The sequence below is a fragment of the Prinia subflava genome, chromosome 3 (genome assembly GCF_021018805.1).
Source record: "Prinia subflava isolate CZ2003 ecotype Zambia chromosome 3, Cam_Psub_1.2, whole genome shotgun sequence".
Classification (NCBI taxonomy): domain Eukaryota; kingdom Metazoa; phylum Chordata; class Aves; order Passeriformes; family Cisticolidae; genus Prinia; species Prinia subflava.
The window spans coordinates 76,677,554-76,701,450 of NC_086249.1; the positions used below are offsets into that span (position 1 = coordinate 76,677,554).

At 40.4% G+C, this 23,897-nt stretch overlaps 1 protein-coding gene across 2 annotated transcripts in view; it reads left to right on the forward strand.

Annotated features, from left to right (window-relative positions):
- Window positions 1–23,275, forward strand: part of EIF5B (eukaryotic translation initiation factor 5B) — a 35,965-nt gene extending 12,690 nt beyond the window's left edge. The window contains exons 2-24 of one of the 2 annotated variants that reach the window (XM_063392575.1): window positions 333–458; window positions 549–636; window positions 1,012–1,654; window positions 2,120–2,346; window positions 2,543–2,693; window positions 4,282–4,377; window positions 5,295–5,381; window positions 6,793–6,876; window positions 9,056–9,351; window positions 9,970–10,077; window positions 10,223–10,333; window positions 11,189–11,256; window positions 12,396–12,537; window positions 14,081–14,212; window positions 14,873–15,055; window positions 15,182–15,343; window positions 16,947–17,078; window positions 18,374–18,505; window positions 18,617–18,693; window positions 18,789–18,953; window positions 19,939–20,077; window positions 20,618–20,779; window positions 21,560–23,275. In XM_063392575.1, the coding sequence (XP_063248645.1) occupies window positions 333–458; window positions 549–636; window positions 1,012–1,654; window positions 2,120–2,346; window positions 2,543–2,693; window positions 4,282–4,377; window positions 5,295–5,381; window positions 6,793–6,876; window positions 9,056–9,351; window positions 9,970–10,077; window positions 10,223–10,333; window positions 11,189–11,256; window positions 12,396–12,537; window positions 14,081–14,212; window positions 14,873–15,055; window positions 15,182–15,343; window positions 16,947–17,078; window positions 18,374–18,505; window positions 18,617–18,693; window positions 18,789–18,953; window positions 19,939–20,077; window positions 20,618–20,779; window positions 21,560–21,667 (3,619 nt within the window). In that variant the 3' untranslated portion in view covers window positions 21,668–23,275. The remainder of the gene's footprint in view (window positions 1–332; window positions 459–548; window positions 637–1,011; window positions 1,655–2,119; window positions 2,347–2,542; window positions 2,694–4,281; window positions 4,378–5,294; window positions 5,382–6,792; window positions 6,877–9,055; window positions 9,352–9,969; window positions 10,078–10,222; window positions 10,334–11,188; window positions 11,257–12,395; window positions 12,538–14,080; window positions 14,213–14,872; window positions 15,056–15,181; window positions 15,344–16,946; window positions 17,079–18,373; window positions 18,506–18,616; window positions 18,694–18,788; window positions 18,954–19,938; window positions 20,078–20,617; window positions 20,780–21,559) is intronic. The other variant, XM_063392576.1, reaches the window with a different exon arrangement.
- The last annotated feature ends 622 nt before the right edge of the window (window positions 23,276–23,897 follow it).

Here is a 23,897-nt window from a genome sequence, read left to right on the forward strand (position 1 = left end):
GACTAAAGTCAAACAGTCTAGTTACGTTCCTCCAAGAAGTTACATCAAAATGCACAGGGTTCTTTTAAAGTCGGGGTTGCAAGAACCGAATGCGTTTTGTTGTACCACCTCCCTTCAAGCAGATCATGTGTGAAGGTTTTTTCCTTCCCTTCCTACTGAGTGGAATAAGATAACAGTGCATAATTGTTTGTTAAACATGGAACATTTTTCCTGCATTGCATGTTTTGTGGTTGATTTTGCATTTTGAAACTTTTTTTTTATTCAGATGGCTTTTACTAATGTAAACTTAACGTTTGAACTACTGATAACCCTGCTTTCCTTTTTCATTTTAGTGCAAAAGATGATATTGATATTGATGCCCTTGCCGCTGAGATAGAAGGTGCAGGAGCTGCAAAGGATCAGGAGCCTCAGAAATCCAAAGGCAAAAAGAAGAAAGAGAAGAAGAAACAAGATTTTGAGTAAGTTTGGGGTTTTTTCCACCTGCCTGATCTTATTCCATTATCCAAAAACTCAGTTACTGAAGTGCCCTAACTTCTTTCTTCTTTTAGTGAAGATGATATCCTGAAGGAGCTGGAGGAACTGTCAATAGAGGCGCAAGGAGGGAAAGTTGACAGGGAACAACCTTCTACAGGAAAGGTGAACACTGGGCTTTTGATAGGAAATAGTAAAATATGAGACACTTCTGTCCCAGAAAACTTCTAGTGTTGCAGTGTAGTTGGAGATCCTATGTGAAACGTGCAGCTAGCGTGTTCTTTTAATTATATTTTATCATATTTTCGTAGTAAAGTCAATCACAAAAAAAGCCACATCTTCATGCTGATAATTATACAAAGCCAATCAGAATAAATCTTAATTGTGGGCTGAAGTATGGTACACTGAGCAGGAACAGTTATTGCTTTCAAACTTTGTGTTCGATACGAGAGGTTTTTCTTGATGTATCTCAATGCTACTTCTTAATTCATGATGGCAAGTAATTGTTCATGGCTGATTATTGAATTGTTTAATTACCAGGTTGAAAATGACAATGACGAAAGCTTATCAAAACAAGATAAAAAAAGAAAAGGAAAGAGTAAAAAAGCCAATCTGGAAAATGACTATGACAGTGAGGAAGTGGAAGATAGAGATAAAAAATCTAAAAAAAGTCAGAAAGCAAAACAAGACATACTTTCTGGCAGTGATGATGATGATCATGAGACACAGCTTAAGAAAAGCAAAGGGAAAACTCAGAAGTCAAATAAAAAACACGATTTATCAGAAGAAGATGATACTAACATTAAGAAAAGCAAAGAGCGTGGGGGAGGAGTGTCTACCGGCGAGAGTGGTGATGAATCAGATGACGTTTCCCAATCTAGAAAAGGACAAAAGAAAAACCAAAAGCCAAAGTCTGCTCCTGCTGCAGAGAGTGGGGATGATGAAGAAGAACCTTCATTCAAAGTAAAAACAGTGGCTCAGAAGAAGGCAGAAAAAAAAGAACGTGAAAGAAAAAAACGCGAAGAAGAAAAAGCCAAATTGAGGAAGCAGAAAGAGAAGGAAGAATTAGAAGGTGGTAAAGAACCAGCAAGGCCAAAGGAATCTCTAAAAAAAGCTGAAGAGAAGGCTTCTGAAGTTACAGCAGTCCCTGGAGAGAAAGGAGACACTGCTGCAGGAGCAGAAGGTGTGTAACATGGTTTTTAATACTGTAATTTAAATACCGTAGTTTTTGTAAGGCCAGAGAGGTACCAGGCAGTGAGGATAGTTTGTTGGTTTATTTTGAATTGTGAATACTAGAAATTTGGTAGACTTGTTTGCCTCTCTGTGTTGGCTCACAGGTGGCTGTGTTTTCTGGCCTGTAGTTTGTTCAGGTACGTGGGAAAACAAGCCAGATGGTGAATTCTCATTACAGGATGGTGATTACAGTTCTGCATTGCAAGAGTATTTTTTCAGTTCTCTCTTATTCTGATACTTTAAGACTTCAGGCCATGACTTAAGAGTTTTATTGTTTTCATTATGAAATGTTTATGTAGAAGCCAGTGAAAATATTTTTCATTTGATGTTATTTATCATATTTAAAACATAAATTGTACTTAAAGTATCTTTGAAATTTCTGGGGTCTTTGAAAGTATGCCTCTTTTTTCTGTAGCTGATGACAATGAAGGGGACAAAAAGAAAAAAGACAAGAAAAAAAAGAAAGGTGAGAAAGAAGAAAAAGAGAAGGAGAAAGAGAAAAAGAAGGGTCCCAGTAAAGCCACAGTTAAAGCCATGCAAGAGGCCTTGGCTAAAATGAAAGAGGAGGAGGAAAGGGCAAAAAGAGAGGAGGAAGAACGCATCAGACGACTGGAGGAACTTGAAGCAAAACGCAAAGAGGAGGTACTGTATATCGCACTCTGAGGATAGAATAAGGGAGGGAGTCCCCTTGATTTGTCTGCTTGCGTTGGTGAATTAATCCTTAGTATGTTTCTTGTACACAGAATACACTTGGGCAGCATTTGTGTAAAGCATGCTTTAAAGTTGCAGTGTTAACACATGCTTTAGAGTTTCTTCATGTTTATTTATCTTTTTCTAGGAGAGATTAGAGCAAGAGAGGAAAGAAAGAAAGAAACAGAAGGAAAAAGAGAGGAAGGAGCGTTTGAAGAAGGAGGGAAAGCTTTTAACAAAAGCTCAGCGAGAAGCCAGAGCCAGAGCAGAGGCTACTCTTAAACTACTCCAAGCTCAGGGTAAGCAGTAAAGTTTAGTAATATTTAAAACCAAACCGAACCAAAAAACCCAACCAAACTTTATATCCATTTTTGGTCTGTGTTTATTTTTTTTTTCCTATGTGGAGCTAGGAGGGCAAGGAGTGGGTGATTCCATGTAAAGCTGCTCTGTTGTCTAGGCAGGCAGTGCGTGCTCTCCCTTCCCCATTATTTTTTAAGTAGGTTTAAGTGCCTGTATTTTTATCTTTCACTTTGAATATCCAACTTTTTAATACAGTCTACTTGCAGTTTAAAAGATGTTACTTGTGGAACTTAGGAAAAAGCACTTAAAGAAGTGGTAAAGAAGTCTAAAGGCCAGAAAAAGCACATGGGCTGTGCTGAGGGTCTTGTAAGCCCAGTGATCTGGATCTTGTTGAATTAATCCGCACACTCAGTTAGGCAAGGGCACTGTTTTCCTTCAAAAACCATGGAGGAACACCACAGAGAAGACACATTTTTCTCTGGGATTTACCAGGAGTATGTAAGAGCTTTCCTGCTTTTCTGTGAAATATAATCTCCATTGGAATGAAGTAAAATTGTCCAGTATGTTGTAAGTAAAATGTCCTAAATTGTCCTTGGTTACTGGTTTGTGACTTAAAAAAGAAAGTAATTTGTGAGTGCTGAGTGTATTTGTCTAGTACACTATCTGACACTTTACTGGTAGGTGAATATACAAATGTAGGTGTCTTTGTAGCTAGTAAAATGCTTGGAGCTCTTAAACATACAAGGCTGTTTTGTCTTGCTTGTTGCTGTAGCTATTAGAATCTTTCTATTTATGTGCCCCTACAACCCAATTTTTGTCAAATCTGCAATATAAATCAGTCAGTACCTGAAAAATAATTTGAATGTGCAGCAGTAATTCAGTTTTTAATTTGTCTTTGCACCAAACTTAGGGTTTTGATAGAATCCCTTCATGTATTACAGCACCCACTTCCTCGTGAGGCAAAAGCTGGTGAATTGAACGTGGCATTATTTTAATACCTGAAACCATCAGTATTGTAAAATTTAAAAAACTTAACAACAAACCAAAATCCAAACAAACTAAACAAATCAAAACCCACAAACCTCCCCACATACAACAAAAGGGAAAATGTTATCTGCTGAACAACCTCAAGCATTTAAGAAGAGTCTGCCTGTGAACTATCCAAATTGTCTGAATCTAGGACCATTCACAGAGAGGTTTTAAATGAGATTTTGCATAGCAGATCTTAAATTGTTAATACTGGCATATGTGTTCGTGATGTTTTTTGCACGTTTGTGCTAACTTCAAACCTGCAGTCGTAGAATCTGATTGGATTTGTTTATTTTTTGTTTCATTGCCATCCCCTTCCTCCAGTTATCTGACTTCTTTTTGAGAGCAGTCAGGAGTATCTGAAGAACTGTACTTCACTCAGGTGTTCTAGCTTTTGCCTTCAGAGTTTTAAAAGAGATACAATATGCATTGAACCTACTTTCTACTCTTTCTCCCTTCATCTTCCAATTGTGGAAAATGTATTCTCATTTAAACGAAAGTTTGTGTTTATTAATTACCTGGATTTTCTTTTAACAATTATTTTTGTTTGTTTTGCAGGTGTTGAAGTGCCATCTAAAGACTCTGTGCCAAAGAAGAGGCCAATATATGAAGACAAAAAGAAAAAGAAGCAGCAGCAGCCAGAAAATAAAGAAGGTATGGTTTGCATATAGGGATACCTAATTGATCTGTCACATTTCTGGAACTATTTCTGGAACAAATCAGCTAATCTTAAGCTAATTTTATTTCAGAGTTTAGATTTTCTAAATGTTGGACATGTACAGGATGTAAAGGCCTTTTACTAATGAGATGTTGAATGCTTTGTGTGCATATGTAGATCAAATACAAAGTAACTTAGGTAATAATGACTTATAATTAAGTCTGAGTTTGTCCCAGGATGAAAAGACATTGATCCTAGTTTTAGTACTTTTAAATTGGAGACAGTTTGTTCATTTATTTTCTTGTATATAAAACCAGTTTTCAGCTCCTGGGTGCAAGTTGTTCAGAGCAGTTTAAAGAGTTTGCATTTTTGAAACCTTAGAGTTTATTGCACAGGTTTGGATGTAGGTTAAACATGTCAGTTTTTTACTTTTGTGATTTGTTACTTTCCTCTGAGGGGAATACTGTGGCTCTTCACAAGAACTAACCCTTAGTTTAAAAATTTCAGATGTATTTCTTACTTAGCTATTTTTTCTTTTTTTTTTTTTTTTTTTAATTTGACATTGGTTATGCGCCTGCTTATAATTTATGGAGTGTGTGTAAAGAATTGAAAATGGTGCTTATCCGAATGGTATCATTAATTTTTTTCTTTTCTTTTTTTTTTTTTTTTTAAGTTTTCATTTTTAATGGCACAGTAGGGGAAGTGTGGGTAGTTCACTAGTATTACTTCATTTTCTTTGTCTTTTAAAGAAAGTGAGGAGTTTTTAATGCCAATGACTGAGTTTTCTTATAAACCTATTCAACTGCTTAGAAAACCAAATGTTTCCAAATAAGCTGGAGGAGCTGTAACTGTCAGTCAGTCCATTTGCACTTTGAAAGTATGTAGCAACCAACTTCCTGTCTTACAATTCCAGAAAATGTGGAGGTAACTTCCCCAGCTGAAGATGCTGTAGAACTGGAAACACCGGTGAAAGAGGAGGCTCCTCTGCCTGTAGATCCAGGTTGGTGGTAATGCTAATAAGCTTCAAACACTTAAGCTTGTGTGTCAGTGCTGCATGATAGTTATCATACCTTGTTGGATGGGGCTGAATGGCCATCCTGTCTTGAGGTAGTTGCTGGTTTTGGGGTTTTTTTCCCTTTCTTAAGGGAGGACCTGATGACGTTTTATGGAGTAAAAGGCATGAAGCTTCAAAATGAGTGTGTGAAGGTCCCTTGTTCTGGGTGAGCTCCAGTGTTCAATTGGCTTAGTCAGTTACCTCAAATGAGCACATTCAGTGCCTTATTCACTCCCTTGACTTTTCAATTGCTTTTACAAGTCTGTTTTGTCGACAGTTAGGTGGAAGTAGGGAGGAAGGATGCTGCTTCTAGCATTGATAGTGCAATATTCACAGTGACTGTTTTCTTTAGTCCAGATGTTTTGCTTTCACAAGTGAATGCAGAGGATATGTGTTAACTTGTGAAACTGAGTTATCAGCAAGTTTTTCAGATTGTTGCTCTCATCTTTGCCTACACACAATACTTGCTTTGTCAAAATCACATTGTTCTGGACTTCTTCCTCAGCAAGGAGACTGTTTCAATTTGTACTTTTATTCTTAAGTCAGACAAATGCTGACAAAACATGCAGCTTTTGACAACAAAGCTGAATGTGTCCTGTGATTCTAGCTTGACTTATCTCATGATTGCCATTCCACTGCCTTAAGAGAAGGGCTCACTGGCATAATGTTGGTTGCTAGCTAATATTCTAGCAGTGTGGAGCGTAGTCTACATTTCAGAGAGCTGAAATTTATTATATGGGTGCTGCAGCAAAAATATGTTGTATAATGCCTCTTCTGGAGAGGGTTGTACTTTTGCATTTTTCCATTTGTCTCTTACTAAGAGCTGCAGTCTTTTCATAAATCTTACTGAATTCCTGCTGAAGGAATATGTTTAATGCTTTTGGAATCCATGGTATAATTCTATTGAGGCTCCTGGTGTTCCTTTTATAGACAATCTGTATATTCTCACTAGCTAAAATTCTACTGTAACTTGTGTTCTTGTTGCTCTGCCACTTTGTTACACATGGTGCCTGTTAATTGGGCAAGGATTGTGATTGTGTACAGGTTTGTGGGTCAGGCATTATGCAGGCATTGGCCTGATAGGCAGACAGGAACTAGATGAGTAGGTTTTCTTTGTCTTCCACGAAAGTTTGTCTAGGCAAATCACTCCATGATTTTTGTGGAGAGAATTGGAGATTATTTTTTAAGTATGCAGCATCTTGTTTTTATGGAACATGGAGATAATGCCATAGAATTACAGTAACAGCAAACCTGTAAGTTGCAGTTGTCAGTATGTCAAAAGAAGGTGCATCCAAAAATGTTATATGTTGCTGGACTGACTTCTTTTTAACTTCAGTGTTGGGTTTCTTGGTTTCAGAAGAAAAGGAGGAAGATGATGAAACCGAAGATGGAGGTCTGGATGACTGGGAAGCTATGGTTAGTGATGAAGATGGAGAGAAAGGTGGGCATATAAATACCAAATATGTTTTTTTCTGGTTAATAGGCTTTGGGCTAAGTTTTCTTTTTCTATAGAAAACAATATTTTACTTTGATTTTTCCTCTGCTCCGTTAGATAAGTTGTGAGGTAACTATGATGGTAAATACATACACAAAAAGCAAAGCTTTTCTCAAAAGCAGGGCTTTCAGAAGCCATGCAAATACTGCTTAACCCTTTGGAAATACTGTTATGTGCCTCTAAAATAAGTGGGTTGTAATTTTTTCATCCTTTTTTAAGGGAGAAAAAATCCTCTTCTCTAATATATGCATCTCTCTGAGTTTAGGGAAACCTTTTACCTGGTATTGTATTTCTCTAGTGATCATTTCAAAGCTGTAGTATTTTTATTACGTGAATCTGGCATCATTTAGGAGAGTACCCCTGTGAGAAGTTTTCAAAGAAGTGGGGGAATAAGATGGTATGAAGGTTAAGTGTGCATGTGTTATAGTAAGTTCTCTTCTACAAGGAGAGGCTGAAAGAATTGGGATTGTTCTGCCTGGAATAGAAGATGATTTGGGATGACCTAATTGCAGCTTTCCAATATCTAAAGGGAGTCTGCAGGAAAGATGGAGAGAAACTATTTACAAGAGGATGGAGTGACAGGACAAGGGGAAGTTGATTCAAACTGAGAGTAGGTTTAGTTTAGCTCTTAGCAAGAGCTTCTTTCCTGTGAGGGTGGTGAAGCACTGGAACAGGTTGTCCAGAGAAACTGTGGGTCCCCATCCGTGGAAGTGTTCAAGGCCAGGTTGGATGGGACATTGAGCAACCTGCTCCAGTGGAAGGTGTCCCTGCCCTTGGCAGGGGGCTGTAACTGGATGGTCTTTGAAATCATTCAGCCAAAACCTGATAGGCTTCTTTAAGAGGCATATTTGGAGGAGAGGAAAGAATTGCCAGAACACCTGTGTTCCTGTGCATGTATACCAAAATCCATATTTTGTCTGTACTCAACAGCCATGTTTATGGGGAACTTAGGGCTGTGCAACAGTGCAGGGACAACTTCTCAGATATTTTCTTCCAGTGTTGGGGAAAGTATATTTCTGTGAGCTGTCCTGAACTGGAGTCGGTTACTGCACTTAGTGCTTCCATAACGTCCTCATTGTTTCTTGTGCTTAAAGACTGTTTATTTGTCAAGTACTTTTTCCTTGCCTGCACTTCTGACACCTGTGCTTTCAAGTGTAATGCTTGAAATACAGATACATACAGCAGAATGGATTTCATTCCAGCACAGGTGTGTTCCTCTGGTGCTTTTGAGTTCTGAGGGCTGCTCGCCATCTTGAGTGTTTGTTTTGGTCTGGCACCACTGTCTTGGAGAGGACATAGTAGCACTTCTTACTGCTTGGATTTGAATGCTCTGCCAATGGGATTCAGCAAAAGAGCCTTCCTGGAATTAGATTTAGTGTATTACTAAGCTGATGGACTGTGAGTGTAGCAAGGAAACGTAACTAATCTCTAAGGGCAGTGAGCATGCCAGCAGTGTTGTAAGGAGGAGAATCCATGATTTTAAAGTGATTATCAGCTTACCTCTTTAAAATTTTACTGGTGATTTTAAATGGGAAGCTTTCAAAGAAAGAAAATTACTTTCTGATAATTCTTCTTGTTTGTTTATTGAAGAATTCCTATGAAAAACATTAATCTTCTCTGAACCATCTAAGAAAACCTGAAGATGAGATTTTTTTTTTTAATGGGCATCAAAGAGACCATTTGTTCTGATTATGTCTGCTTAAATGTGCCTTCCTGATCAGAAGTGTACAGAATCCATATAGCAATGATTTGGAGTATTTTGGCTTTATTAAAAAGGTGTTGGTGCATTATTCCTTTATGAGGTGCACATGACTTTAAAGAATGTCTGAATGTTTGCAAATAATGTTAAACATAAGTGTGCTGATACCATCGTTCTCCACCCCACCCCAAACTTGCTTTCTTGCTTTGCTTCTGGATTTGAAACACAGGCCAGCAAATCTGAACATGAACCACCTTTTTTTTTTTTGTTTTTTTACATTGGAACTTGAAAAATGATCTTGACAAGCACTTATTATAGAACCTACTCTCAGTCTTCATTCTTCTCTAGTAGTCTTTTTTTCTTTTTGGTGTCATCTCCTCCAGAAGTGTGAAGGTCATAGAGAATTTTTACTTTACTTTTTTTTAGCAGAGAGTAAACCTGTCCATATTGAAGTCAAAGAACAAAATGAAGTGGATGAGGAAGAGGAGGAGGAAGATGAAGAGGAAGAAGAGGAAGAAGAGAGTGAAGAATCTGAAGACAGTGAAGGCAGTGAAGATGAGGATGAAAAGACCTCAGATGAGAGAGAGCCAGACTCCCAAGCTGGAAAACAATCTATGGAAAAAAAGCCTAGCAAGGAAATCAGCTCTGATTCTGAGTATGACTCTGATGATGACCGCACAAAGGAGGAGCGTGCTTATGACAAAGCTAAACGGAGAATTGAGGTATTAAGATACACTTGGATTCTTGTGTTGTATAACAAACAAATTAATTTTCTGTTGATTTTGTCAAATTTGTCAAAATGGTGCTTGTGTCAGGCTAATATTTAAGCAGGTTGAGAAATTGTGTTAATTAAGAAAAAAGAATACTTGGTTTTGCTTGAAGATCAAGTATTTGCTTTTAGGTAACTTGACCACAAGGATTGCAGCTTCAGTGTTGTTCCCTTCCACCTCTATATCCCTCCTGGAAAAAGAGGCTTTTATTCTTTACAGATAAATATTTTCAAGTTTTAAAAGATGTATCTAAACTGTTCAGTGCTTTCATGGCTGCTGATGTTCGTGATTTCCTCATCTGAGGTGCTTGTTCAGAATGCACCATCAGCAAAGCTACTGTTAGTAGATATAACAACGTAGCCTACTAGACTGTAACAAGAACCAACCAAACAAAAATATAATTGTTAGTCAAAAATGTTTGATTTACCAAAAGAGGGATGACAGACCTTAAATTGCCTTGAAAATGTAAGTCCCACAGCTGGCTCTGTGTCTGTATGTAAGTAATCAAGTCAAAAGGTGAGCTGTGGTTTTTGGTTTGTACTCACCAATTTTTATTTGTCTTTTACACAGAAGCGACGAGCTGAAAACAGCAAAAATATGAACACTGAAAAGCTCAGAGCACCAGTTATCTGTGTCCTGGGGCATGTAGACACAGGCAAGACCAAAATTTTAGATAAGGTAAGGTGGGGACTGTGAAAGCATTGCCTGTGCCTCTTGTTTATGCATTTATTTTTTTGGTTGAAGACAGAAAGAATTAGAGTGTGCTCCCACATCACTTTAGTCTCTTATATGTGAGTATTTCTGGTCTTTTTTTTGTCTTTAGCTCCGCCACACTCACGTGCAGGACAGTGAAGCTGGTGGTATCACTCAGCAGATTGGTGCAACTAATGTTCCTCTTGAAGCTATTAATGAACAAACTAAGATGGTGAAAAATGTAAGTTACAACACTTCAGCAACTGCATCTTAAAAATTGTCAAATGTAGACTAATAAAGGCCTTGTGAGATTTCCTGACATGGACAGATGAACTTTCCCCACTCTCTAATTTTGGGGTCGATTGTTTTTAATCCCTATCATTCCCCCTGCAAAGGGGAGTCTGTCTCATTTTTCATACATTTGATTTCAGTTAATGCATTGCTTTTTCTTGAGAAAAATATGCAAATATTGTTTGCTCTGTTCTGGACAGTGCACATCTGTACACAGACTGGTTATTTGTCAGTATTTTGACTGTAAATTGAGACTCTTGAAACCTCTTGAGTGTATTTTTGTATTAAAAACTTACCTTTTGCTGTATGTGCTGAAATTTGCCCAATTCCTGGCTGATGAGTTAGATTGTGTTACAGAAATAGTAACTGTTCTGTATCATTTGTTTTGGATACTATATCCTATTTTGCTTGCAGAAGGCAGCTGGCTGAAAAGCCTTGGTGTAGTAATGGCTTTTTCCAAGATTTTACTCAACTTAGTAAACATGTAAACTCAGGGGAGAGGAGAAAATCATCAAGACAAGGCTGGTGCATCTCACTACCCTGAAATGTTTTTTCTTCTGTAGGCTGCCTTGTCTTACACATTTTAGCTTAGCTTGTGGCCAGTTGATACCTGGAGGAATCTGCTGCATCATTTTTTTAATGTTGAAATGGCTGTTGACTGATTTTGTTTATAGAGGGTGCTGGCCTTAAAATATGTATCTGGATTTTTGAAGTGCAGACTGTCAGTTATGTTGACAGCTCTTATTTTGTTCTTTTTTTCTACTTGTGTAATCTCTACAAGATGGCTAATATTTTGAAATGTTAGTTTGACAGAGAGAACATAAAAATTCCAGGCATGTTGATAATCGACACTCCAGGACATGAGTCTTTCAGGTAATGTTTTCTCACCATGTTGTACTTCTCAGAACTGATGGCAAAAGCATCTGGAGATGTTTTTAGCAAAGTGTGAGGTGTCTGCTTAATTCATTGTTTTAGTTCTTACTTAAAGAAAAGTCCAACAAAACCAACTTAAAGTAGAGGAATTAAGTGGATTTGCTTCATTTGCAGGTGCTTTTTATATCTGGTTAATTGCTGGCCTTTTATAGCTGGTTAATTTTCTGTCTTCGTGCCAATTGAGCCATGAATATCTGAAAAAGCATGTAAATAAATAGTTAGTGTAAGAGGAAAGATGGAAGCAGGAAGCTAGCTGGAGGAAAAAAGGTGAGGATTGCAGGTGACCTAAGTACTCTGCTATGAAAAATTAAAACTTTTGTCCTAGTCTCTCATCCATAGTGTCCCAGTTAAGGTAACTGAGTTTGTAAGACTGGAAGTTACTAATTACACAAGTCATCTGAGTCTTAGCAGAGATCAAATGCATTCTAGGAACACCAGTGGCATGCAGGCAAGCCACTAAATCAGCCTTTAAGGGTAAAACATGACATGCATAACTGAACTCACTGAGATGAGATCTTGGGTGAGATCTTGAAACAGAGGGATTAAGACTTGGATGTGACATTTTTCAGTAAAAGCCTTTGTAAGCGTTGAAATGTGTTGTGGGGCACATGTTCAGATCAGTGCCTTGGCATGGTACCTCTTAGAGCTCTCCATCTTCCAGCCAGGTTTTGTTTGGTAACAAAGATGTGATAGTCTCTTTACACTGTATTATATAAAATTGTGATAATATATGTTTATGCAGTATATAAAAAAGCCTTGTTCAGATTTTACACTCCTGCATTTCACTTTAACCATCCCAGTTGTTGATCAGAAAATGATCAGAACATATCTTACGTTGTAAAATATAATAATATGAAAACTTTCAGGAGAATGATAGTTTCTTAGTTTTGCTTACACATTCTTTAATGTATATTGTTAAATGAAAATTACAAAGTGTCATTTGAATGGTTTACATTTTTGAGGGGATGAGCTTTAGCTTTTTGTTTGTCATTGTAAGTTTGACTTGTACTAGGTGTTTTTATAAAGGTTCTGTTGCTAAATGACTGATTTTTTTTTTTTTTTGTCTTTTAATGTCACAGCAATCTAAGAAACAGAGGAAGCTCACTTTGTGATATTGCTATACTTGTAGTTGACATCATGCACGGCTTGGAACCCCAGACAATTGAATCAATAAATCTGTTGAAATCAAAGAAATGCCCCTTTATAGTAGCTCTCAACAAGGTAGGGTAGATTTTTATCCTAGTAGTGTATTTCTCCATTCTGATAGTGCAGTGGGCATTTGACAGTTGTCTGTTTCCTTCGTTGAACTGGAATTGTTTTGTATAAAATCTGAAGGAGTGGTTCCTGGGTCCTGTGTGTTGCATTTTTTTGTGTCCTTGATAGCACAATGGCTCTACAGGAGCTTTGCAGAACAATCAGTTCTTCTTTGAGTCCTGACTGGTAAATTTTGTTACCTTATGTAACTTCTGTATATGATTCACACTTCTGAAGTTGTACTTCAGTTGTGGGATTTTTTTTTCCCTTATGCCTACTTATATAGATTTGTGTGCATTTTCTGGTAAAATTGTAACACAAGCTTCATATTGATGAATCATGTTTGATTTTAGCCACTGATACTGGTCAGTTTGACTTGAAGACAAGCTGACTTTAGGCCATGGAGCAGTAATGTTGATCACTGGTGGGAAGTATTCTGGGCTTTGCAATATTAGATGGAAAATTGGCCAGTTATTTTCAGCCCTGTTTTTAGAAATCCTGTGCATGAGAAATTATGCTGTTTGTGATGACTCTGGATTATATTATATATATGGAAATGACTCATGTCCAATGACTTTGGAAGCCATCTGACATGCTGACAGAGCTGTCAGAAGGCTGTTCGTGTGCAGAGTGAAAATTGCAATATACTTCAAAAAATGAGAGGAGCATTAAGATGGAAGGTGGTTGGAACTGAGGAGGCCATTATCTCATTGCCAAACCAGCTGCTTTTTGAAAGAATTCAAACAACCTCTTTGACAGAGAGGTGTCCAGGCCTTTTGGCAGAGCAGTAGAGAATTCTGTCTTGGTCAGACCCAAAGGCCCAGCTGTCATTCAGGGCCATTAAAGGCCTATGGTGAGCCTGAAATCAAATAGCTAAGAGCTCTTGCATTTTAAGTTACAGTTGTATTATTTGACCAGGTTATAATCCATTTCCTTAAGACATAGTTTGGATTTGTACAGTGAATAGCTTTTTGGGCTAAGTCTGTCCTGCTTTGGCAGCTGTCTTGAGGAAGTGTTTCTGAACTATAGTTGTATCTTTTGAACAACCCCACTCTGCTCCCTTCTTTGTAGCAGCATGGGAAAGGATCTGTATTTACCAGTAAATTTTAAAAGTTCTTAGTAAAACTGGTGTAGTCTCTTTTCAGGAAAAACCACAAACACTTCCGTGGGTTTGGGGTTTTTTTCTGTGTATGTGAATCTATAAACAAGTCTCTTCTGAATGTTTTATTTTAACCTTGCTGTAATTTATGCATATAAACTTTTTCCATATGAAAGAGATTACTATAGCTTGAATTTTTAAAATCTGAAGTAATATTACTATCCTGTAATACTGCCTGAATAGAGCTAATTATAGCAGCTAAAGCAAATAAAAATGCTTTGATTTGATTACTGGAGCAGATAGATGGCTAGCTAAGTTGGTTGATAAAGTGTTTCTCAGTGGTGATGAGGCATAAGCATAAAGACACCCTTTAGTAAGCTGCATAAGATGACATACTGCTGTATTTTCAAGATTGATAGGTTATATGACTGGAAGAAAAGTCCAGATACAGATGTAGCTGTCACCTTAAAGAAGCAGAAAAAAAATACCAAAGATGAATTTGAAGAACGTGCAAAAGCTATCATAGTGGAATTTGCAAAACAGGTGGGTTGGACTATTCAAGGTTCTTTGCTTAAAAGTGATATAGTAGATGATATAGGGATGGGTGAGTGGTGTGGTTTGTTTTGGGTTAGTAGGTGGCTTTTGTGTTGTTTTTTCCCCTTTCCTCAAAAGAACTTGGAATATCAAGAAAACTGTTGCATCTCCTCTGACACATTGTTGTTAACCTCTCATCAACCAAACTTCGTTGTTTACATTTTGCATAATTTTAACTGCTGCATCTTTACTGCTGGTTTGGAGAAAAATGGTTAATTGCTGTGCCTGGTCAGTGGAGTCATGAATACCAGACGAAGTTTTCTGTCACTGTTCTTTCTCTTTGGGAACAGCCTGAGAGAATCCCGTCTGTCTCTTTTTTCTCTTGGATGCTGGCAGGGTATGAATCACATCAGTTCTGGGAACTTCTTCTGTTGGTGCCATACCATGCTGTCTGGAAGCTAGATGGGATAATTAGCTGTGTAGAATTATCCCATACTGCTTCCAAGTGTGGATCGAGGCTTCGTGTTCCACTGCATGCTGTCAGTAACGGTGTTGGCTTTTTAAACTGGGATTTAAAAACTGCAGTGGTATTTGCCTGGAGTTGAATGTTACTGTCAGTGCTGATGTGTGTACGTGCTTTTCCCTGTGTAACTGTTAATCCTGTTCCAGGGTTTGAACGCGGCCTTGTTTTATGAGAATAAGGATCCCCGCACTTTTGTTTCTCTTGTACCTACCTCTGCTCACACAGGAGATGGCATGGGAAGTCTGATAGCTCTTCTCGTTGAGCTCACACAAACCATGCTGACCAAGAGACTGGCTGAGTGTCAGGAGCTGAGAGCTCAAGTCATGGAGGTAATACAGCAACTCTTTCTTGAAATTTGTATAGAAGTTTCTCCCTTCCCTGCACCCTTCATTCTGGTAAGAAAGGAGTATTTTAAGTGCTTAAATAGGAAGTAACTTTTTCCCCCTTTCATTCAGGTTAAAGCACTGCCAGGCATGGGCACTACCATAGATGTTATTCTGATTAATGGACGTCTGAGAGAAGGAGACACCATTATTGTTCCTGGGGTAGAAGGGCCTATCGTAACTCAGATTAGAGGTCTGCTGCTGCCTCCTCCTATGAAAGAGCTACGAGTTAAGGTACTGACGTTTAGAACCAGGAAAAAAATAAATCAAGCTTTGTAAAAAGAGAATTTAGTAGAACGTGGTTGTATTCATGGTATCTGAAGGGGGTTTCAAGGGGAATGCAGGGGACATCTGGTGTCTTTTGTGAAAATGTATGTTTGTTTTGGGTGTGTGTTGTCACAGCAGCGGAAAGAGAAAGATCAAGCAATTACCTTGCAGTGGGGATTAGGATATGTGTGCTTTAATAAGGGATTCATGGGAAGGGATCGTTTAATAAGGGATTCATTCAAGGGATCGTTCATTATGTGAGAGGGAGATACCCTTATTAAATGGAAACTGGAGTGTAGTGGAACAGCGACTTCTGAGTTAAAGTTATAATATGAGTAGAAACAAAAACTATACACACTTACATTTGAGAAAACTGAATGTGTGAGTTTCTACGGCTGTTTGGTGAGTGGCAGTGACCAGGATTTCTGCAGAATCTGCAGCCTCTTGGCCTTTTCAAAGAATTGTTGTAGGTTTTGCTGCCCTAGTCTTATTAGCCTGAGGAGTGGCCCTGAATTTGAGATCCTTCCTGCATGGCTTTCTGTGAAATGAGGAGGAGACACAGAATCAAAAGGCTGTAAATAAATTAATAGATATTAAGATTAATGCACTCAATTCAAAGATGATGAAAAGAGCTGCTTTGATGTTTCCTGTTTAAAATTAGGGAAGGAATAAATGTCTGCACAGACTTTTTTTAAGGCAAAGAGAACAGTATGGATAACCTAGATGATTGTAATAGGACAGGCCTTTCAGGTTTGGGAACCTTGAGCTGCAGAAGTGGACCTAGAGTAACTGTTGGGCTTTTTTGAGGCAGGCAGTGAGGATGCATTTTGATTCAGCTTGTTCATGTGGAATTGTCATCCTTGAAATAAGACCCAAATTTTTGGGGTGGAGGGCTAAAGGATAGAGATTTGCAGGAACAAAGTGCTTATTGAAGAAGGAAGCTGCCTTGTAGTTTTAAGAAAAGGGTTTTTTAAAAAAAAACCCCAGAAAATCCTTCCAACATCAATTTAGAGATCTTCAGAAATATCTTTTTGTTATGTCTTAGAGCCATGTCCTCAGTGTGAGATTTTTGAGGTTCTCCTGGATGGGGAGAGAACCTGGGAAACTGAACATGGAATTATGCACGTGAGAAGGCTGGATGGCCTCCAGTGAGACAGCCCTTCCTGCACAGAGGCTGGGCTGTGTGTCAGCCAAGCTTTACTGTTTTTATTAAGCTGTTGGCATCTTCCCATCACTTGCCTATGGGGCTAAATTTGTGGGGTTTTACTAGTGAGCAGCTGCCTAGTGCTGCTTGCCCTTTTCTAGTGTATGTTCCTTCTTGGCATGCTTCTCTGCTTTCAGAAGATTTCCCCCTGCCCTGCCCACCTCGGCAGGGCTGCAGGGGCCATCTGAAGGGAGAGGAGCAGGAGGACTGAGATGTGCAAATACAGAGCAGAGACAATCACTGATGAAAGCTGGGAGCTGCTGCACTTCACTGCTCCCTGCCGTGTTCTTCAGCTGCTCAGCACTGGGTTGTGTTGCTGTGCACCAGCACAGAACTCCTTGCTAGTGTGTATATTCTCTTTTTCAGAACCAGTATGAAAAGCACAAAGAGGTTGTTGCTGCTCAAGGCGTGAAGATTCTTGGGAAAGATTTGGAAAAAACCTTGGCTGGTTTGCCATTGCTCGTAGCTCATAAAGAGGATGAAGTCCCAGTCCTCAAGGTGAGGTGGCTGATGTTGAAGTACAACACACTGAGGGTGTCTTGAGCTCTCTGGTGATGAAACTCAAATATTGAGAGCTCAGTTTGCAAATAACTGGGCTTTTTGGTTGTTCAAAAAACTGTTCCAGTAACATTTTTTAGCCTTCTGCTCATGTGAAGCTTGGTGGTGTGATGTTTTTAGTATCTTGACCATTGGTTTTGTCCCTGTTATTTTGCTGGGGTGTCTCTGCTGCTAGAATAAGGTTTGGAAACAAGTATCATGGCATAGTTTGAGTCTGTTAGTTACTGATTTGGTATTTGTAGTAATTTATGGATATATTCTATTCAAATTATGTTAGGTACACGTGTACTAGTGGAGTTCTGCAAACTCTTCTAATTGTAAAGCTAATTTAAGACTTTTGCAATAAATTTCTTCTGTGACTTACACGTTAAAAATGGTAGAAGGAAGGATGTAGCTATCCTAAATGCAAAACTGCTCCATGTTCTCCAAAGGCAGGAAGTTAGTTTAGAAAGGAAACTCAGACGTTGCTAATTTACTTTTAAATTTACAGTCTTCCTTTAGTCTTCTGTCTGCTTATTTATGCCTTTGAAGGGAGGGTAAACTTTTGGGATGTCCAAACACAGACCTTGTTGCTGGGTCCAGGTAAGTATTTAGTGTGCTGCTGCTAGTAGACACGGTGGCTAGAAGTCAGTGGCAAAACCCATTCATCTGCCAGAGGAAGAGACTTAAGTGGTTGAGGTTAGAAGGCATAGGCTCTAAAAAATGTGGGTTTTTGACTTCTCAAAAAGCAATAAATTGGCTTTGCTGCTCTTGCATCCTGTTTTGTACCCAGGCCTAAAGAGTGTTCAGGATCTCTTCCAGCTCATGGTTTTAGGTGTCAGCTCTTGTCACTGATCCTCAGGCAGCCAAAGGCATTACCACAATGTAGGCCATGTGTTTGCTCAGCCTTGCCAGCAGAAAGTGATGTGGAAAGTGTAGTGCTGGGGAAAGTGATGTGTAGTCTGCAGAGAAATATTACCAGCTCTGAAGGTGGGCATCTGCTCAGTTTTATATGATCATCTTCCTGAAAAATCCTCAGGTCTAGTTCGGTTTAGGCTTTTCTAATGCCAGAAACAGTCAGTGTCTCTCAGGCTGTCTGTGGTTTACACTGCAGCTCTGTTACTTGGGACCTATCACTATGGCTGTTGCATCTTTTTGGCAGCTCGTGAACTGAAGGATTTTGTACCGTGAGGCATAAATAGCAAGAGAACTAAAACTTGCTTTATTCTCTCCTGTTTTGTTTTTTTTTTCTAAAGGATGAACTAATACATGAACTTAAGCAAACACTGAATGCAATCAAGTTGGAAGAGAAAGGTGTTTATGTCCAGGCTTCTACTTTAGGCTCTTTAGAGGCATTACTTGAATTTCTTAAAACATCAGAAGTGCCAGTAAGTACCACTGTGCTTTATCTGATGCCATTGATTCTGTGTTTAGTCAGTAAATGTTTCCTTTTGACTCAAAAAGATTAATGACTTGATTTTTGTGGCTTTCTTCACCAGTATTCAGGAATTAATATAGGTCCTGTCCATAAGAAAGATGTGATGAAGGCATCAGTGATGCTGGAGCACGACCCACAGTAAGTGCCTCTGCTGCCCTGCTCAGCGCGCTGCGGTGCCGCGGCCGGGCCGAGGCTGCGGTCTGCTGTGAACTGTTGTGCCGCTGCTCCCGCAGGTTCGCCGTCATCCTGGCATTTGACGTGAGGATCGAGCGCGACGCGCAGGAGATGGCCGACAGCCTAGGAGTTCGCATTTTCAGTGCTGAAATAATTTATCACTTGTTTGATGCCTTCACAAAGTACAGACAAGACTACAAAAAACAGAAACAAGAGGAATTCAAGTAAGGACAAGCGGTTGTATTCTGGATGCTTCCCTAAGAAGTGTCTCTCCTATTTCAGTATAAATGAAGCTGTATTCTACTACTTGTTTCCTTACTACTTAGCAAGCAGCTCTGATGGAAAGGGAGGAGAGGAGAACAATGGTAGGACAATAAATTGATAGTTTGTGAGAATTCAGTGCTCCAGTCTACTTGTTTGATCTGGATTAGGCCTAGTAGGGTGAGAGCTGTGAAAGCTGTGCAGCAGATGCGAGATTCAGCTACAACTGTTGTGTAATATGGAGTGTTTTCGTTAAGGTTTGCTTTCTATGCTTGGCTTCTCTTCCTAGATTATGACAGATGGGTTTGTCTTGCAGAGTTAAAAAAACAAAACTAAAAAGATTTGGATTCTGTTGTTTCATATACATGTGATTCAAGTGTAGATGGCTTAATTCTGACTGCAGTAACATGAATATGTAATCATTTAAGGATTTATAGGGACCCAAAATTAGTTTTTGGAATCATGTGTTGTTGGGTAGTCTTCAGTAGAATAAGGACAGTCAAAATAAATGAAAATGCATTTCATTCCATATTGATCCCAACTTGAGTTTGTTTAGCTCAGCTTTTAAATGTATTTGTTCACTTGGCAAAAAAAAAAAATCTTGAAATTCTGGAGTTCAGGCAGCAATATTTCTATTCCTGTGTTCTTGTGAGGCTGTAATTACATGGTAGAATTACTGCTCCTTTGGTCTTGGTCTAAGTTGAGCGCTCAAGCCTGTCAAATTAAAATCCATGCCAGGCATGCATGATTATTGCTCCTGTAGTTCTTGAAGATTAGGTAAGGACTAGAATTAGCAAGATGGAAAAGAGGTTTTTTCCTGCTTGATTTTTTCTCCAAGTAACTCTCCTAGAATGAATGCTGAAGAAGTGTTGGAGAAGGCAGAGCTGTTAATGTTACATCCACTGTTCCACTGTCTCTTTCAAAGTGTCTTTTCTTGTTGTCTTCCAGGCACATAGCAGTGTTTCCATGCAAGTTGAAAATACTCCCTCAGTTCATTTTCAACTCTCGTGACCCAATAGTGATGGGTGTCGTGGTGGAGGCCGGCCAGGTGAAGCAGGGGACTCCCATGTGTGTGCCTAGCAAAAATGTAAGTAAGGGCCTCTTCCCACAGCATCTTTGATCCAGCTGGTAGTTCCTGGGATGATGCACCTGGAGTGCTTGCATGCCTTTTCTCAGGGGACAGATTGCTGGTAGGAGATGAGGGTCAGACTTGCAGATCAAATCTTTCTTCTGGTGCTCAAATACCTCACTGCTCTCTGCCAGAAGAGCTGAGCCCTGGAGCGGGGCACAGGAAGGGTGGCTGGAGGGCAGCTGCCAGTTCTGTGCTGTGCTATTGAGTATCAGGCACAATCGTCATGCCTGGTAGCTAAAAAAGGGGAGAACAACTCTTGACATGTTAAGGGATAACCAGTTGATCTGGCAGATGAGCTGTGGGAGGTGGGTGTCCCTGCCCTTTCCAGGACAGAGCACTTGCTGTGCTGCACATTTTGCTTGCCTGTCCTGAGGCGGGAGCTTGGCCAGTGCTGCACTTCCTGCAGCAAGTCTGTGCCTACAAACAGGAGTGTAGAGAAAGGGATGTTCCACAGAGGCTTGGTGCATGTGTTACAGCTGCTTCATTGTATTGCAGTTTGTTGAAATTGGAATAGTTACAAGTATTGAAATAAACCACAAACCAGTGGATGTTGCAAAGAAAGGCCAAGAAGTGTGTGTTAAAATAGAACCCATTCCTGGGGAATCACCTAAAATGTACGGACGACATTTTGAAGCAACAGATATCCTGGTCAGCAAGGTAAGAGCAATCTGCATTTGTGGAGAGGGCTTAGGCCAGAGTGGCAGCCTGCTTCAAACAGAAATGTAGCATGACGCCTCAAAAACAGGGGAGAAGCCTTGTGTCACAGACTGACACTCGGGAGGGTGCTTGTGGGGCATTGTGCAGGTGAGGTCTCTGCAGCTGTGGTTTGAGGTCTGTAGTGGTGCCCCTGCAGAGGCCCAAAGGAAGGAGGTGCTGTGGCTGCAAAGACCTGAGAGGGAAAAATGCCACACTCACTATTTGCCAGCTCATTGTACACAGGGCTCAGCAGTCCCCTAGGGCACCAAGCCTGTGCTTGAAATTTCACAATAAATAGCAATCCTCCAGTTGCTCTGACTGCAGGGCACTGGGCTTGAAGGGGGAGATGATCCCTTGCTCCATCTTTTGCTGTTGGAAGTAGAGCCACAGCTCTCCACCTTCCCAACTGCTTTAGTGGCCATGTCATAGGACACCTCCTGCCACACACGGGCCAGGGGCACATGGGCGAGTAGGGCCTGGGGTGGGGACGGGGGGTGCTGCTGCTCCTGAAGGAGCCTGGTGGAAGCAGGAGGCCTCTCCAGTTCTTGCCTCACTGCAGACGATGTGGGATGGTTGAATGAAGGGAAACAGTAAGATGGGTCATACAGCTGATCAGCAAACAGGGGCTTGGAATGAGTTTAGCTGGTGTGCCAACTGCCCTTTCTTCACAACAACGGTTTCCAATGTGCTGAAAGCCGCCTTTAATTCCTGTTTCTGACGGGTTTGTCTCGTGTGTTACAGATCAGCCGTCAGTCCATCGATGCTCTGAAGGACTGGTTCAGGGATGAGATGCAGAAGTCTGACTGGCAGCTTATAGTAGAACTGAAGAAAGTGTTTGAAATCATCTAGATAACTTTCACAGCAATGGGGAGGCAGGAATAAATGCACTCTTCCTGTTCTAAAAAAGTTACCAACAAAGTCCTATATTGAAGACAGTGTTGGATATATGTTTGGGAGGAAAATATGTGGATAAAATGTTTTCCATGAGAAACCAAGAAATTTACACTGGTTTGACAGTGGTCAATTTACATGTTCCCATGGTTCCAATGTGCCTGTTCACCTCTCCTACTACCCTTCCTACTACTGGCTGCTGTTTTAAAGTTTGCCCTTCCCTCTCTTACACCTTTCTTCCACCCTTTTTCCCTCCTTCTCTCCAAAATAAAATTGAATTTTTATTACAGAACTAAAGCTCTTTCACTTTTATACTGATGAGAGCAGTACTGCAGTATTTGATTAACCAAGCTTCTGCAGACTTTGATTCTTGGGACATTTTTGATGTAAGAAATACTTCTTTATTTATGCATACCTCTTTCTTTGACTTTCTTTTCCAACATTCTTCTGCTTTGTGCCTATAGAGTTCTTTTTTAAATAGAAAATTAGGCAGTTGGATATCTCTGTATTTGCTTTGTGTGAACCAATGTTGTAAAGCATAGCTGCCCACCTTTTACTGCTTGTACAGTTCATGGAAGTCACCCTGTAATCATTATAATGCAGAGCCACAAATAAAGGAGATGGACATAGCAGCCCATTTGTTTTACAGTTTGCTTCAGTAATCAGAGTTTCACTCCTGGGCTGTGGCAAATGTGGAAAGGCCAGGCAGGGCCCTCTTGTCTCCCTCTGCTTGGCAAGACTGTGGAGGCTGTTCCAGGAAAGGCGTTTCCTCCTCTGAACGCACGTCCTGTGTGCTCACGGTGGCGATGGCAGCGCTCCCGAGGCACGGGAGGGGCAGGCAGGTGTTGAGCACGGCCCAGCTCCCGGAGGACGCCAGAGCTGGCATCTCTTCTCCAGCTGCTGCTCGGGCTGTGAGCGCTGCACACAGCTGGGACCGGGGATGCTGCATCCCAGCTGCTGAGGCACCTGCCAGAGTGGGACTGAACTGGCTCCAGCGTGTGTCTGTGATGACCACGAGTCCATCTGCAATCCCGGCGTTTTCCTACCGCCTTCCCCTCTGCTCCCTGCCTGCGGTGACAGCTCAGTGTTCTCACTGAGCCTGTCTCTGGGTAACTCACAGCTCACGCTGATGGGAGCAGAACAGTCTTCAAAGCACAAGCTGAAACCAACTCGACGATCCTTTATGCAGCTGAGATCTTTAGCATTTAAGATACTTACAGGAGTTTAACACGCAACACAGTTTGATCAGATTTCCTTCTGTCACTTGGATTACTCTTTTTGTTGGAAAGATCTGAATGTTATGATTGAGACTATGTGGACTCCATTACAAAGAAACATCTAATAACTCACCTCCTTTGCAAATAGAATTTAATTTTCTGGATTTTTTTTTTGTTAGACTTCAAACTTGCCATTGAAAAGGACCTTTCACTATGGTGTGTAGTGCAACTCCCCATCTGTGGGTGAACAGAATGATCAGAGGGAAGAGACTGCATTTAATTGTTAAAATTTTTTTTGCAAACTATGCAATCATGAAAACTACACTAATAAAAAGTTCTTACGAACACAGATGTCAAAGAGTGTGGTCAGTGCATTCTTCTTTGTTTCCTCAAATGCGTAAGGGTGTTCTTCCACAGGTAAAAAACTCCAGGAAACTCCTGCTCCTTTGGCAGGCTCCTGTTGTGGGATTTAAAATAACCTGACAATTAATGCTGAGTCCTTTTAAAGATGCCAATTTTACATCTGTCTGAACACAGTTCCAAAACCAGGGCTGTACCTGAAACCTGACTGGTAAAATGCCTGCTTGAGTATCAGCAATACCTGAGCATTGATGTGCTGGTTTTCCTAAACAGGAACCAAAGGGGCTCCAAAAGACCCAACCTAGAAACTAATGGAACCTTCAGAGCTCTTGATTCCACGTCCATCTCTGGACACGAATCGCTCACACGGCTCAGACTCCCCCAGCCTCCGCACGGTCCCCACTGTCTCAGTGCTCATGCTGTGGGCAAAGCTCCACTCCCCTGGGCACCGCTGGGGCCGTGTTTGTGTGGCTCTGTCTCTCTGTGTCTCTCACACCGAGGGGCCCAGTGCTGGCCCAGCGCTGCAGGTGCCTCAGCAGTGCTGAGCAGGGAGAACAGAAGGAGCTCCTGCTGTGACCCCTGGGACCAGAACCTGGCAGCTCTTTGTGCTG